A 14341-nucleotide genomic window follows, 5' to 3' on the forward strand; every position below is an offset into this window, starting at 1 on the left:
GGTGGTGCTTTGAAAGTTGAGATGCACGAGTGATTGTTGCAATTAACTAAGAATGAAGGAAACATTGAAAAAAAAAAAAAATTCAGAGACTATAAGGAAGGGCAGTAGTACAAGTGTGTAATATGGGAGTTTTATACTTCGTCACTTCGTACTATATTGTAGGTGTATTATAGTAAAATTATGTAAAAATTAAGAAAAGAAATATTAGATATAGATCCAACAGTTTTGTGACATCAAAAAAAAAAAAAAAAAAAAATATACATGCATTATGTTATAACCTGGGGTAAAAATTAGCATTGAGTCGTAACTATCATACGACATGACGGACTTTTATGACATGAAGGTATAGTAGCCAAGTGATTCGTAATATCAACTTTTTATAATTTATATCTATTAATGACATTAAACGGTCAAAAGGTGCTGTGTTGAGATTCACAAGTATGACATTTGCAATTAACTAAGGAATAAAAAAACTTTAAGAGACTAATATTACAAGTAGAAAGTCAACACTCATCAAAACTTTAAAGCTTCACCACTGGCCTTAATATCTCACGCATCTCAGCATACTCACACCCTTTCTACTCTCTCTCTCTCTCTCTCTCTCTCAAACACAGGCAAACACAACAGCTACTTGATCCATGGCAGAAGCAATAGCAACAGGATTAGCGGTAGAGGCTGCAAAAGCCGCTATAAAGTTGGTGACAAATCGGGCGGTGTTGGAGGAGGTAACACTTTTCTGTGGTTTCGAAGATCAACTTACAAAGCTCCATAGAAAATTCTCGAACATACAGGCATTACTTGAGGATTTGGGAAGTGCTAAGTATGTTGAGAAGAGCAAATTTGTGAATCTCTGGCTAAAAGAATTCACTAAACTTGCCTACTCTGCTGATGAACTCATGGATGATTATGAATATGAGTTACTTCGTAGGAAAATTGAGCTGAAAAACAACCATCCATCATTCATTAAAAAGTGTAGCAACTTTTTAAGTCCTGCTACTAACCCTGCTGTCTTCCGTATTCGGATGAGTCGTCGGGTTAAAGAGATCCTTTCCAAGTTTGATGAGCTGCACAAGGAGGCTAACATCAATGGCATACAGCTCGGGCAGCTAGCCAGAGATGCAGTAGCACCGACTAATATTGGCTACAATGTTGATGAAGCATTGCAAGGAAATCGGAAACATGCTGCCGCGAATGGTTCAAAGTTCATTGGGAGGAAGTCTGATGAGGAGAAGTTGCTGCAAGTGATTCTGAATCCTTCTGGCAAGGATGTTGATCGTCTTTCCACTGTTGCCATTGTTGGGATTGGAGGTATATTATTTTCCATTGTCATTTGTTCTTGAGCCTTACATGATAGTGTTTTCTACCTGAACTGATTTTGCTTACATCTATACACGTTCATTAAGGAGATATTGTTAAATCTGTATATAATGTCATAAGATCAAGTTTTCCTAAGTTTTTAAAGATGAAAATTTGAAAGGGGGTATTATTACCCTTATAATTTATTGTGGTCTTAGAAAGAATAAGGGTAGTGAGAATGGCTTAATGGGGGAGAGTGATGGTTGCTGAGAGGTTAATGGAAGAATAGGGGATTATATTCTATGTTACATGCATGGGCTCTTCATTTCACCTAAACTAGCCATATCGGACCATGAGTACGACACTTGAACACTTCGTTTTTAGTTCAAAATTATAGAACTTTTACACAAAATAAGACGCTTAAACATGTCCCGTGTTAGACATGGTTACCCAAGTCCATGTAACAGAGATTATAATAGATATTAGGGTGAGGTTAGAATTTTAATTCGAAATTATGTTGTCATCTCTTTAATTACTAGTTGAGCCATCACGCGAGGTGCACGCGATAGCCCAATAATTAAAACTAGATGGAGATAAATCCAAGGTTTTATAGATGTGTTAATTATAAGCTAGGACAATAAATTTACATGTGTAATGTGTTCTCCATAAGTATTAATTGTAACGTGCTCTCCATATGATTATTTCACCCACCTCTTTAATTTGCCTTGGTGTTGCTATTAATATGTAACTACTTGTATTTACGTACTTATTTTATTTCAATAGTCAAAATAGTCTTGAAAAAAAAAGTCAAAATAGTAAATTACAAATATTTGTAATTAAATTGATGCAACTAATAACTTAAAAAGCCATTAAAAAAAAAAAAAAAAAAAAAAAACTACTCCCTCCGTCCCTGAAAGAAGGACCCATTTGAATTGATTTCGCGGGTATTAAGAAACTTAATTTGCAAGTACAAATGTATAGCAAAACACAAGTCAGCAATAATTTGCAATTAATACCTAGAGAGAAAAAATGAAGAAAGAGAGAAAGAGGGGGACGGAACAATTAATGGTGGCAGGAGAGAGAAAAAAAGTTTAGAAATTTTGAGAGAAGATGACACAAAGACCTGAAAAAATACAAGGATTTAAATAGGGAGAAGGAGCTAAAATATTTGAGGATATATTGGTAATTTTGTGATTTTAATAGATGTTGGGAAAAACAAATGGGTAATTCTTTTTGGGAATAAAGATTCCCACCCTCTCCCCCACCCTGAAAAGGCGAAAACTACCATTACCCACCCTCTCCCCCAACGTCAAGCAGCTCCATACCGCCGCAGATACACACACTCACTTAACCACCATCGCGCAACAATTTCCTCCCCACCTCACAACAGCCGCATCTCCCACAAATCTTCATCCAACAAACGCACACACAGCCTCTGCGCAACAACAGCGAATAATCGACCTCCATCACCAAAAGCAGGACCACCCACACCTGCCACTTTCTCCATTGGTTGTAGCCAACATATCCCTACAACAATAAATTCAGCCCTATATCAATTACTTTTAGAGCAACACTCCAATTGTGGTCTTTTGGTGGGGGTGGAAATTGTAGTGCTTTTGGTGGTGGGGGTAGGGGCTGCCAGAGGCTTGGGAGATGGGAGGGGGCTGCCGGAGAGGGGGCGGGTTTTTTTTTTAAATTTTTTTTTTATTTTTTTAAGAAAAGTTATCTAATAGGAGTATACAGGTTACCGGTCATGAGAGACCAGTAGAACAGAATGCAACATAAAGGTGGGATTATTAGATAATAATTAAAAGGTGGGATTATTAAAATCAATTTTTCCTTTTTTTTTAATAAAAGCCACAAGGTAATTAATTACTCCGTATTATTGAAGGATAAGTCATAAGTAGTAGTCTACAAGTCCTGCAATTACATCATATGTGTTGCCTCATTAGCCTCACTAAAAAACTGAACAGAACAAAAGCTAGCTATTAAAGCGTAAATTTCTCCAAGGATAACCCCCAAGTATGAGCTATCCATTGCTCTTGAATTTAGCTTGCTTACAATGTGAAGACAATTGCTCTCGACAATTAGATCCTCCACATTGCATTGTAGAGCAACCTGCATCCCGAGCACTATGGCCTTAGCTTCTGATTTCTGAAGACACATTGCTCTGCATACGTGGGCAGGGTCCAAGTAGTACCTGATAGTCATCCCCTTTGCTGTCCCACTGTAGTATGAAACCAGATATACCTTTTTAGCTTTAGGCTCGTCATCACTCTTTTCATAGCTTTCATTGAAATTGTCATGTATTAGCTCTTTTGTGTAGGTGACTAGGTTCCTCCTGTAAATTATAAACATATAAATACATCTATTGCAAAGTTTATATAGGTTACAATTAGCCATATATACTTCGTATATAATATGAAATCATCAACCTATATATATAAAAAAAAATTATTTACAAATATGTAGCGAACAATAGAACAGATGTATCTATCTGTCATACTAAATCCTTCATGCTAGTTATATTGAATGATATAGCATCAAGTTGCTAAACTTAAAAGCATATAACACTTGACAAACTACATAAGAATGAAACCAAACACAGAACACACAAAATGGCCAACACATTTTACCTTCCCCACAAGTCGGAAATGAGCAACAATGATAAAAAATGGTTTGCTCAAAATTCACTCAATTCAAATTTTAAATCAACATAGTAATCTGAATAATTTTCTTGAAAGGTATTCAAATTCTATCAAAAGCTCATCACAGGTCTATCACTAAGACACTAACACTTTATTTGGATAGGAAGAAAGGGAAGGAAAAGAAGAGAAGAGAATGAGGACAAATTCTCTTTTTGGGTAAAGATTGGGGGAAGGAGAGGGAGAGATCCATTTTTCCTCTCTTTTTTTTTTTTTGCGAATTACATTATTTTTAATTATTTTTAAGAACATTTTGTGAAAAACTACCTTATAAAACACTTTTTTTGTGAGAAACTACCTAATAAAAAAAGGATATTTTGTCAGAAAAAACCATTTATAACAATTATTTTGTTGGGAAAAACCTTATAAAATTTTTTTGGCAAGGTAAAACCAGATTGTAAAATATTTTTTTTGAAGACAACCAGATATCTCTAATCACTCAATTAATCACTAATTTACCCTTAATTATTCTAATTAGTCATAACTTTCACTAATTATGTAATAATTAGATTGATTGATAAATTAAAAAAAAAAAAACCAAAAACCACCCTTACCACCACCAGTCAACCACCCTCTCCTTCTCCCCCTCCCATGGCAGCACCCCCCCTCCCGGCCTCCCCCATCCCAAGCCACCGCCTGGAACCCCTCACCCCCTCCGAACCGACCCTTCCCTTTCCCCTTCACCCTCGCCGACCACACCCTCCTCTAGAACCCAATTCCCCATTTTTCTAATTACTCTTTCTCTTTATGTCTCTCCTCTTCTTCCCCAATTCACCATTTTCTCTCTCCTCTTCTTCCCTAATTCACCATTTTCTCTCTCCTCTTCTTCCCCAATTCAACATTGTTCAATTGTTGAAGCTATTGTCACGATTATGTTCATCTCATTTTCTCCCTCTTTCACTTCTTCCTATATTCCTTCCGTTATCGCATTCGACTGCACTATTCCGGCAGATTTTCTCTCTCCTCGGGTTGGAGTTGGGATGGTTTTTGGGTTGTGGTTATGGAAGAAGGTGGTATTGGTGGGTGGTTTTTTGAATGAGGGTGGTCGGCGAGGGTAAAGGGGAGAGGGAGGGATTGCTGCCATGGGAGGGGAGAAGGAGGGGGTGGTTGAGTGGTGGTGGTGAGGGTGGTTTTTGATTTAATTTATAAATCAATTTAATTATTAAATAATTAGTGAAAGTTATGACTAATTAGAATAATTGAGGGTAAATTAATGATTAATTACGTGATTAGAAGTCTCAGGTTGTCTTCAACAAAAATATTTTACAATGTGGTTTCTCCTTGCCAAAAAATTTTTAAAAGGTTTTTTCCAACAAAATAGTTGTTATAAATGGTTTTTTCTGACAAAATTTCCTAAAAAAAAATGTCGTAAGAAACTACCTTATAAAAGAGTAAATGTTGTAAGAGACTACCACTGGTTGGAAAGTCACCGTTGACTTTCATTTTCCGGCGTTGACCACATCATGTTCCAATCACGTGACTAATAATTCACCCTTTCCCTCCTTTTTTCTTAATTGGCACGTGACATGATTAATGCTCGAAAATAAAAGTCAACGATGACTTTAAGACTAAGGGTAGTCTCTTACAACATTTATCCTTTTATAAGGTAGTTTCTTACAACATTTTTTTTAGGAAATTTTGTCAGAAACCACCCGTTAAAAACACTTTTTTGTCAAAAACCACCTGAAAATTTTTTTGTTGTCTGGAAGCACCCAATTTTAAAAATTAGTTGTCAAACGCCACTAGAGTCTATTTTCCGGCATTGACTCAGAATTCCGGCGTTGACTCCAACCAAGAAAATAAAAAAAGCCCCGCACCACTGCTCTCCCACCGCCACTACGCTTAACCAATTCATTTGCCTTAACCCACCAATCGCACCACCTTAAACCACCCACCAGACTCACCTAACCCTAACTCGCCACCTTAACCCACCCCTCCCGAACCCACCCACCACCTTTACCCTCCTAACCCTAACCAACCCACCACCTTAACCCACCTAACCCGAACCCACCCACCAGAACCACCACCTTAACCCACCTAACCAAAACCACCACCTTAACCAACATAACCCTAACCCAATCCGAACCCATCCACCCTAACCCAGATCTATCACGACCTAAACCCACACAAACAAAACCCAGAACTACCACCCTAACCCTACCTATTCCGACCAACTACCCACCAAAAACCACCCACCACTACAACCGCCCAAAACCACAACCACAACCCAAAACTTAACAGAAATTTTTTTTAAAGAAAAATTAAAAACAAGAAAACATACCTATAATCGAATTTGGTTAAATATGGTCAAATTCGACCATGAAAACTCTAGATCTAGAGTTTTCATGGTCGAATTTGACCTGAATAACCATCAATTTCGTGTCAACCACCGTACCTCCACGCGACACCGGCGAGAAGAAATAGGACCGAATTGGCGTTGTGACCCAACCCTTTTGCCAGTGACAAAGAAAAGAGAAAGAGAAAGGGAGGGAGAAGAGGAAAGAGAAGAGAAAAAGAGAAGGAGAAGAGGAAAGAAAACAGAGAAAGAAGAAGGAGAAGAGCAGCAGATAATGAAGAAGAGGAAAGAGAAATGGAAGGAGAAGAGAAAAGAAGGAGGCCAGCAGATACGAAGGAGAAGAGGAGAGAAGAAAGACAGGGGAAATAGAAGCCTAGAAGGGGGGAATTGGGGAAGGGTCAACGCCGGGATTGCGAGTCAATGCCGGAAAATAGACTCTAGTGGCGTTTGACAACTAATTTTTAAAATTGGGTGGTTCCAGACAACAAATTTTTTTTCGGGTGGTTTTTGACAAAAAAAGTGTTTTTAACGGGTGGTTTCTGACAAAATTTCCTTTTTTTTATTAGGTAGTTTCTCGCAAAACAGTGTTTTATAAGGTAGTTTTTCACAAAATGTCCTATTTTTAAATATTCATTTGTGCGAGGTATAATAAACCACATAGCAGATCTACCATAAATTCCAAAAAAAAAAAAAAAATCACATAAAACAAACCGTTTTCCCCTAAGAATAAATATTGTTATGACATAGGGAGAAAATTTACCAATGTCATGAACATTGTTCTAGGAGGAATTTTCATATAGTGGCCAAGTTTGAAGTCTTGCTGGAAGGCAATAGCTTGTGTCATACTAATGTGGCCATAAACCTTGAAGCACAAATTTATACCCTATGACGATGCTCAAACCCGGACCCTGTACATTGTCAATCATTAAGAATCAAAACTCGGAAAATATCACTACTCCTTACATCCAGAACACATCACATTTAAATTTTAGAATGACCCAAAAATATGTAATTAATGCCTTGATGGCCATGATGGGTAAAAGATAGGTATAATACTAATTAACACAACAATTACAAAGGACAATGTTACAACTAGTTCTAAATGGAGAGTGGTAGTATGCATTATGTACAAACATATTATGATGTTATGACTTGTAACACGAAATTTGACTTTTAACACATCCAACATAGGCTAATTAGGGTTGTGCCATTGAAGGACACCCATACATTCCAATAAAAATTGTGGAATCCTTTTATAAAAATCCGTAACAAAATATGTTCTATAGACCATTAAAAAAAAGTTGGTCCAAATAACCCCTATAAACTAATTGGAAATTAAGTAAATCATAATCCTTGCAATTATAATAATCAATCCTCAAATCATAAGTCTGATTGTAAAAATTAAATGCCCAAATACTGCTTTAACAAAATTCGATTAAAACCCCAAAAGAGAAAAGATAAAAACTCCTCAAATTCTCTGAAACTCTTAATCAATCACCAAATTCTCCACCAAACTTCATATGTCTTCAAATTTAAACCCAAAAATAATCATAAAATCAACTTAATTGTCAAGATCCGCCACTGCTAATAAGAAAAGCTAATGTATAATGTACAGCGTACAAAATAACTGAATATACTCTCCTTGAATTAAGCAAGTAAAGTCAAATGTTATAAACTATATATATGCTGAAAATCCGTGAATAACATTGATTGAGAAACAATATTAAGCAAGTCAAGATATTATCTTGGAGTATCCTTAATAATAGGATCTTTGACAGTTATACATATTACCAAAAAAAATAAAAAAATAAAAACTAAGATAGGGACACGTGGCAACCATGGAGCTAATGTACCCTGTTTTAGTATATTACTAGATTAGTCTTCTGCGATGCACAGTTTTAAAATAAGAAATAAGTTATACTCTTAAGCACATATTAAGATAAAATAACTACTTTCTCTTTACTTTCTAATGAAATATGACATACAATTTCCAAAAATTCAATTTTTTTCATTTATTTTTTAAAATCAATTGAATTATATTGTTAACTATTTTTAACAACAACTTTTTTTTTTGGACAAAAACAACTACTTGTAAATAATAAAATAGTATAATATGCGTAAAAAACTTTAAATTTTAATTTTAATTTTAATTTAATTTTCAAAACAATGTTAAATAGGTAGCTCAAAAAGGGTAAAAAAATATATGACATCATCCTTGCATTTTGGTGGGAAAAAATTAAATAAGAGAGTGACACGTAAACAGTGATGATGTCAGCGGTTGTTATTTTAGTTATATTTATTTATAGATATAGATATAGATAGATGGATTATAATTTTTTGTCTTATGTAAACAGGACTTGGCAAGACGACTATAGCTCGGAGGCTATATGAACATGAAAAAGTTGATGCGGATTTTGGCAATTTGTGTGTCTGAGGATTTCAAAGTTGACAAACTTTTGAATGAGATGGTTGAACATCTTACATCATCCAAATGTGACTTGACAAACACTGGTGCACTTACAAAAAAACTTGAAGAGCAGTTGAAGGGAATGAAATTTTTTCTCGTGCTTGATGATGTTTGGGAAGATAAACAAGACTCATGGGATTCCTTCAAAAATGCATTGATGAGCATTGGTGATCTCCGCGGATGTGTAATTTTGATTACCACCCGTGGCACTGATGTTGCAGAGAAAGCATGTTCCTTCCATCAACATAAATTGAAAGGTTTATCCGAAGATGAAGGATGGGCTTTGTTACAGCAAAGAGTTTTTAATGAGACACGTCCATATGATTCCTCTTTCGATAATGTTGGGAGAAGAATTGTTAAAAAGTGTAAGGGTGTTCCTTTGGCCATAAAAGCAATCGGTGGCGCGTTGCAGTCAAAGAAGTACGCGTATGAATGGGAATCGATTGAGAATAGTGAGTTATGGGAACGGGATCCCCAACTAGGAGATACAATTGATATCCTTCCATCGTTAATGCTGAGCTACAGCCATTTAAATAATGCTTATGTAAAACAATGCTTTGCATACTGCGCAATCTTCCCGAAGGATTCTAAAATGGAGAAAAATGAATTGATTACTCTGGTTATCACAAGGCTTTCTTCATGATGAATTTGCAACTAGCGACACAATGGAAATGATTGGTGAGAAATACTTCAATATATTGCTGAATTATTCCTTCTTAGAAGAGGAGATAGATTGTTTTGGTGATATAATGTACAAGATGCACGATTTAGTGCATGATCTTGCAGCCTACATTTCAAAGAAGTATCTGTTGGTTTGGAAAGTTGGAGCTAAACTGGAAGATGATGTTCGACATTTGATTTTCGACTTATCAAAGAACGAAATACCTTCTGAAACTTTCAGTCATAGGTTGGCTGTGAGAAAACTAAAAACGATAAGTTTCCGCAGGCCTTATGATTGGATCAACTCCACCTTAGGATGTGCACGATACTTACGAACGTTAAGCATGACTTGGATATCAAAGGTTCCGTATATTATTGGGCAGTTTATTCATCTTAGGTACCTTGACCTGTCTTATAATAATATTACAGAACTACCAGAGTCAATCTGCAAATTATATCAACTACAGACGCTGAGAATCATAGATTGCCGTTGTCTGAAGAAATTGCCCAAAGGATTGTATAGGCTGGAAAACTTGAGACACATTGAGGCAAGTTCTTTCTTGTTGGCATCTGGAGGACTACGAAAGTTAATTTACCTTCAGACTTTACCTCCCCTTGAGTTACGAGACAGTGAAGGATGGAGCATTGATGAATTAGGACCTTTAGATCAAGTCAAGGGTCAGATGAAAATCAAAGGTCTACAACATGTGAAAAACAAAGAAACAGCAAGACAAGCTAGCCTTGGGAGAAAGGACAAGATTGTGACACTACATTTAGAGTGGGGTGCGAATAGAGAAGTACGCTCTCATCAAGTGAATAATGATGAGGATGTTTTGGATAGCCTTGAACCTCACCCTAATTTACAATCATTATATGTAAGTAGATTCATGGGTGAGAGGCTTCCTTCGTGGATGATGGCAATGGTTGTAAACCACGGAGGTCATCCGACACCACTTATGAAGCTTACAGAGGTGAAGCTATATAATTGCAGCAAAATCCAACAGCTTCCCACACTTGGGCAACTACCTAATCTGAGGATATTGTGGCTAGAAGGTTTCAATGATGTAGAATGTATAGGGGAGGCGTTTTATACTAGGGATGGGACTGCAGTAGAACAGGTATTATTTGGATCTCTAACCAAGCTTCACATCATCTCTTTTGCAAGACTGACCACATGGATGCCACCACCATCACCGATACAAACGGAAATATTATTTCGTAAAATTGAAACTCTAGGGATACAAGATTGTCCAAAACTGGAAAGGGTACCTTGTTTACAGCAGTTTCAATCACTAAAGCATCTGAAGCTTAACAATATTGGTGGCAGTCAACCAGTGGATATCATCAAATTTAGCACTGCTCTCCAATCCCTTGATGTAAGGTATATAAAAAATATGATGATGGTACCTCAAGAGCTGTCGAAGTTCAAAAACTTGGAGAAATTAAGAATATCTTACTGTGAGAAAGTGAAGTGTATACCCAGTGGCCTAATCTCTCTTAAGGAATTAGAGATAATAAATTGCCGATCCCTGGCTAGTATTCCAGGTGACCTCTCTTCTTTGCTTGAATTGAGTGTTGTTGATTGTGAAGGGTTAGAAAGCATGCCAAAAAGTCTAGAGGAGTCTACATCTTTGGAAATCATATCCGTAAGCTCCTGCCCAATGATAAAGGGTCCCACCCCAGATTTGGGCAGATTGCAAAAACTTGTACATTTGAGATTGGAGAATTCAGGGGAGTTGATGACTTGTTGCCTGCAGTGGATCCCAAATCTTCATCACCTTTGGTCTTTAAAAATTTGTGATTGCTTTAGCGATGAAAGGGACTTCAACCTTACATTTCCCCAATCCCTATGGCAGTTAGCATTGAGAAGTTTCCCAAATGTCAAGTCTCTACCTCAGCAATTCCTCCCTTCTACCCTTCAATCTCTGGAACTTGATGAATTTAATGAGTTGGAACAACTTCCTGAATGGATAGGCAACTTGTCATCTCTTCAGAGACTGTGGATAACAGATTGCAACAAGTTGGCAAATCTACCTTCAACACAGGCCCTGTATTATAATTAACAACAAGTTGGCAAATCTACCTTCAAAATTGGCAAATTAACAATTTTTGAAATTGAAGGCTGCCCAATTTTGTCAGAAAGGTATGTCAAAGATGTTGAACCTGGATGGCATAAAATCCCAAACATTCCACATTGTCGTATTTGGATCTGATGGCATTAATTTTGAAAATTGCTGATTCAGGTTGGTCATACTATTATTCATAACCTCTTTAATTTTTTTTATTTTTATTCTCTTGATAAACTTTCATTTATTGATATATCTTTGTTTTACTTCCAGATTCAAGAACATGGATGATATTAATCAATCATGTGAATTGTGAAGCTTGCTGCTCTTGGACTTTCTTCTACTTTCTTAGAGAGAAAATCATGACTTGTGGTTTGTTCCTAGTCAATTATATATTAGTGGCTTTCCTCACGTAAGGGACGTTTGCTTTGGCTGAAGTGTTCTCTTTGTTTTAACCCGTTGCTTTAACATTCTTTGCTACGCTACTCTCCTTGTTATCTTGTAACTCTATATTCTGATCAGGTCTGTCATCAAAATTCAGACACGCCTAATACAGAAGCAGCCCATTGAACTGGTCTTGGACTGTCATTTGCATCCTCTGGACATCATCTATATATGCTCTTCATTTCCTGCTTATGCCTGCAGGTCACACAGATTTACAAGATGGAAATAAAACTAGAAACACTGCTCAAATACATTTTTGTCTATGAAACAGGTGCCCCATAAATTGAATAAACAATATAAAAATGCCAATCATTTGAGGATTGATACAATCCTCTAAAATAATTTTCCCTGTAAACAAACTTGTAATAACATCAAAAATTTCCATATTAAGTTAAGAAATCTGCACTACTTAAAGAGTCCAAAATTTCAATAATCGAGGGCTTCTCCGATCAGGTTTTGCCAGAGCCCTTGTGCACAACAGGTTCCTCTCTCCGTGTTTGGAGTTCTTAAAGTTTCAAAAGGTTGCTGCTCGAGGAAGCAGATTGCATGGCCTAAGCTACCTTTATAGGTATGTTGCTTCAGCTATGCTCCTCTCTGCTGCCTTTTTTAAGCTGCATTGTCAACTGTAGTGCTCTTCCAACTTTCCCAGTAGCTCATCCTATTAAAGCTGGGGCTACTAAATTTCTGCCATTTTTTCTTTGGATTTGCCTTGGTACAATTGATTTACCCTACATAACAAAACTAGCAAAATCATAAAACAGATATCTTTGAAAGGACATTGCAGAAAAATGTTTAGTGAGCAAACAACATATGGCTAATAATAATACCCCCTTTCCAGATACATTGCTTGCATACTCGGCTCAACCAACATTCTTGTAAAACAATCAAATCAAGAACATACCAGCCAAAGGCTTCCTCTGAGAACCATTTTTTAAAAAAAAATTTCATGTTGCTCGGCAAATAATCAGCAAATTAAATCTGAAGTAATGTTGCACCTTGGGAGCCTAGACCACAATCATGCTCTTATTGCTCTACTTCATTGGAAAGTATTCCATTCGTCTTGCTCTAACCTTCACTCCCTATGACTGCATCTATTGGAGCAACCACTGGAAGCTGAGTTAGCCCTCTCCGAATGCACGACATTTACATGAACAAGCAAAATGATTGCTTGCTGCACAAACAGCAAAGCTTATAGAATAACCGACAGTATCAACTAAGTTAATTCCTTTAATTCTTCAAACTTCCACGGTTCTACCAACATAAGTGTCCAACGAGTAGGAACCACACCCTAATTGACCAACTCATCATCAGCAGACTCCTCGCTAGGGTGGAAATGATTTGTATCAGAAAGTATCCATGTCCTCCAACAATCCGAGCTGTTACTAGCTAGAGCTTCTAGGACCCTAAAAGTTAATCTGTAAATACCTGTCAGATCAGCAAGAATTGCTGAAGTGACTAGCTCTATTACATTGTAGTAGAAAGGCCAAGTAGTAACATTAAACCAATTATCAGAATCAGCTGTACCTGTCGCAGATCATCTGTTCTCAGTTCACCACGAGCTGCAAGTATCTATGTCAGCAAGGAACTGATAGCATTGGCAATTTGTTCAAACTTGGCAAAATTTTCAGATCATAGAAGAAATCATGTAAGAATATAATTACTATGATGTACTTGTTGCATCTTCTACTGCTTTACTTCTGCATTTTGCTTTTCAAATCATCTAACAAAACCATTGAGCTTGACTACCTTCTCTTTCAAAACCTTTATCTCAGAGTGCTTCTCTCTACAATCAAGCTCCTTATCACATAACATGTATGCATCTTCAAGCAAAACCAACAAAAAAATAGGCTTTGGACAAAACAAGCATCATGATGTAAATATGGAGGATCATTAGTAAAACTATATTTAATAATCTAATACAGTATGGTAGAATTTTTTATTTTTTATTTTTATTTTTGGCAAGTTAATAAAAAAATCACTTATCTTTTTATATCCTGGAGGATTAAGCCAAATTGAAATGATACTGTAATTCATCAAACTTCCAACCTCCTCTGCCACGGACACGTCTTCTGCCTCAAATAGTTGTGAAGCCATTGAGACTAAGGTGCTTTAATAAGTTGCTACCATATTTTCAAGTGCAAAAATCCTTGAGTTTCTTGCACCAGGGGACATAGTTTCAGGGAAGTCACAACTATTTATAGTGATAACAACATGGCTGAGATGTATATCAAAAATCAGATTTAAAAGTAAGTAGCACCTCAAAATATTCTGCTTTAGCATGTGTTGTGCCATCTTGATTCTCCTGGAATATCAAAATAGATTTAGAAGATGTGGAATATATAGGCAATGAATTCTATATTTCTATATGAATGAGCATGACAAAACCATGTATCAAAATAACAACAAT

General features: G+C 36.5%; 3 protein-coding genes across 3 annotated transcripts; all 3 read left to right on the plus strand.

Annotated features, from left to right (window-relative positions):
* The first annotated feature begins 638 nt into the window (after window positions 1–638).
* On the plus strand, window positions 639–1340 carry LOC145613595 (putative disease resistance protein RGA4). The gene has a single exon (XM_081668694.1). It carries the CDS (start codon window positions 639–641, stop codon window positions 1338–1340), a length of 702 nt encoding a protein of 233 aa, XP_081524820.1.
* LOC145613597 (putative disease resistance protein RGA3) lies at window positions 1202–9407 on the plus strand. The gene is made up of 2 exons (XM_081668695.1): window positions 1202–1308; window positions 8652–9407. Exon 2 carries the CDS (start codon window positions 8685–8687, stop codon window positions 9405–9407), a length of 723 nt encoding a protein of 240 aa, XP_081524821.1. The 5' UTR covers window positions 1202–1308; window positions 8652–8684.
* A 22-nt stretch (window positions 9408–9429) lies between these two features.
* LOC145613598 (disease resistance protein RGA2-like) lies at window positions 9430–12563 on the plus strand. The gene is made up of 4 exons (XM_081668696.1): window positions 9430–11474; window positions 11564–11567; window positions 12136–12205; window positions 12388–12563. The coding sequence occupies exons 1-4, from the start codon at window positions 9430–9432 to the stop codon at window positions 12561–12563; spliced, it is 2295 nt and encodes a 764-aa protein (XP_081524822.1).
* Window positions 12564–14341: the final 1778 nt, after the last annotated feature.

Source organism: Chenopodium album, chromosome 25, assembly GCF_948465745.1.
Source record: "Chenopodium album chromosome 25, dcCheAlbu1.1, whole genome shotgun sequence".
Taxonomy (NCBI): Eukaryota; Viridiplantae; Streptophyta; class Magnoliopsida; order Caryophyllales; family Amaranthaceae; genus Chenopodium; species Chenopodium album.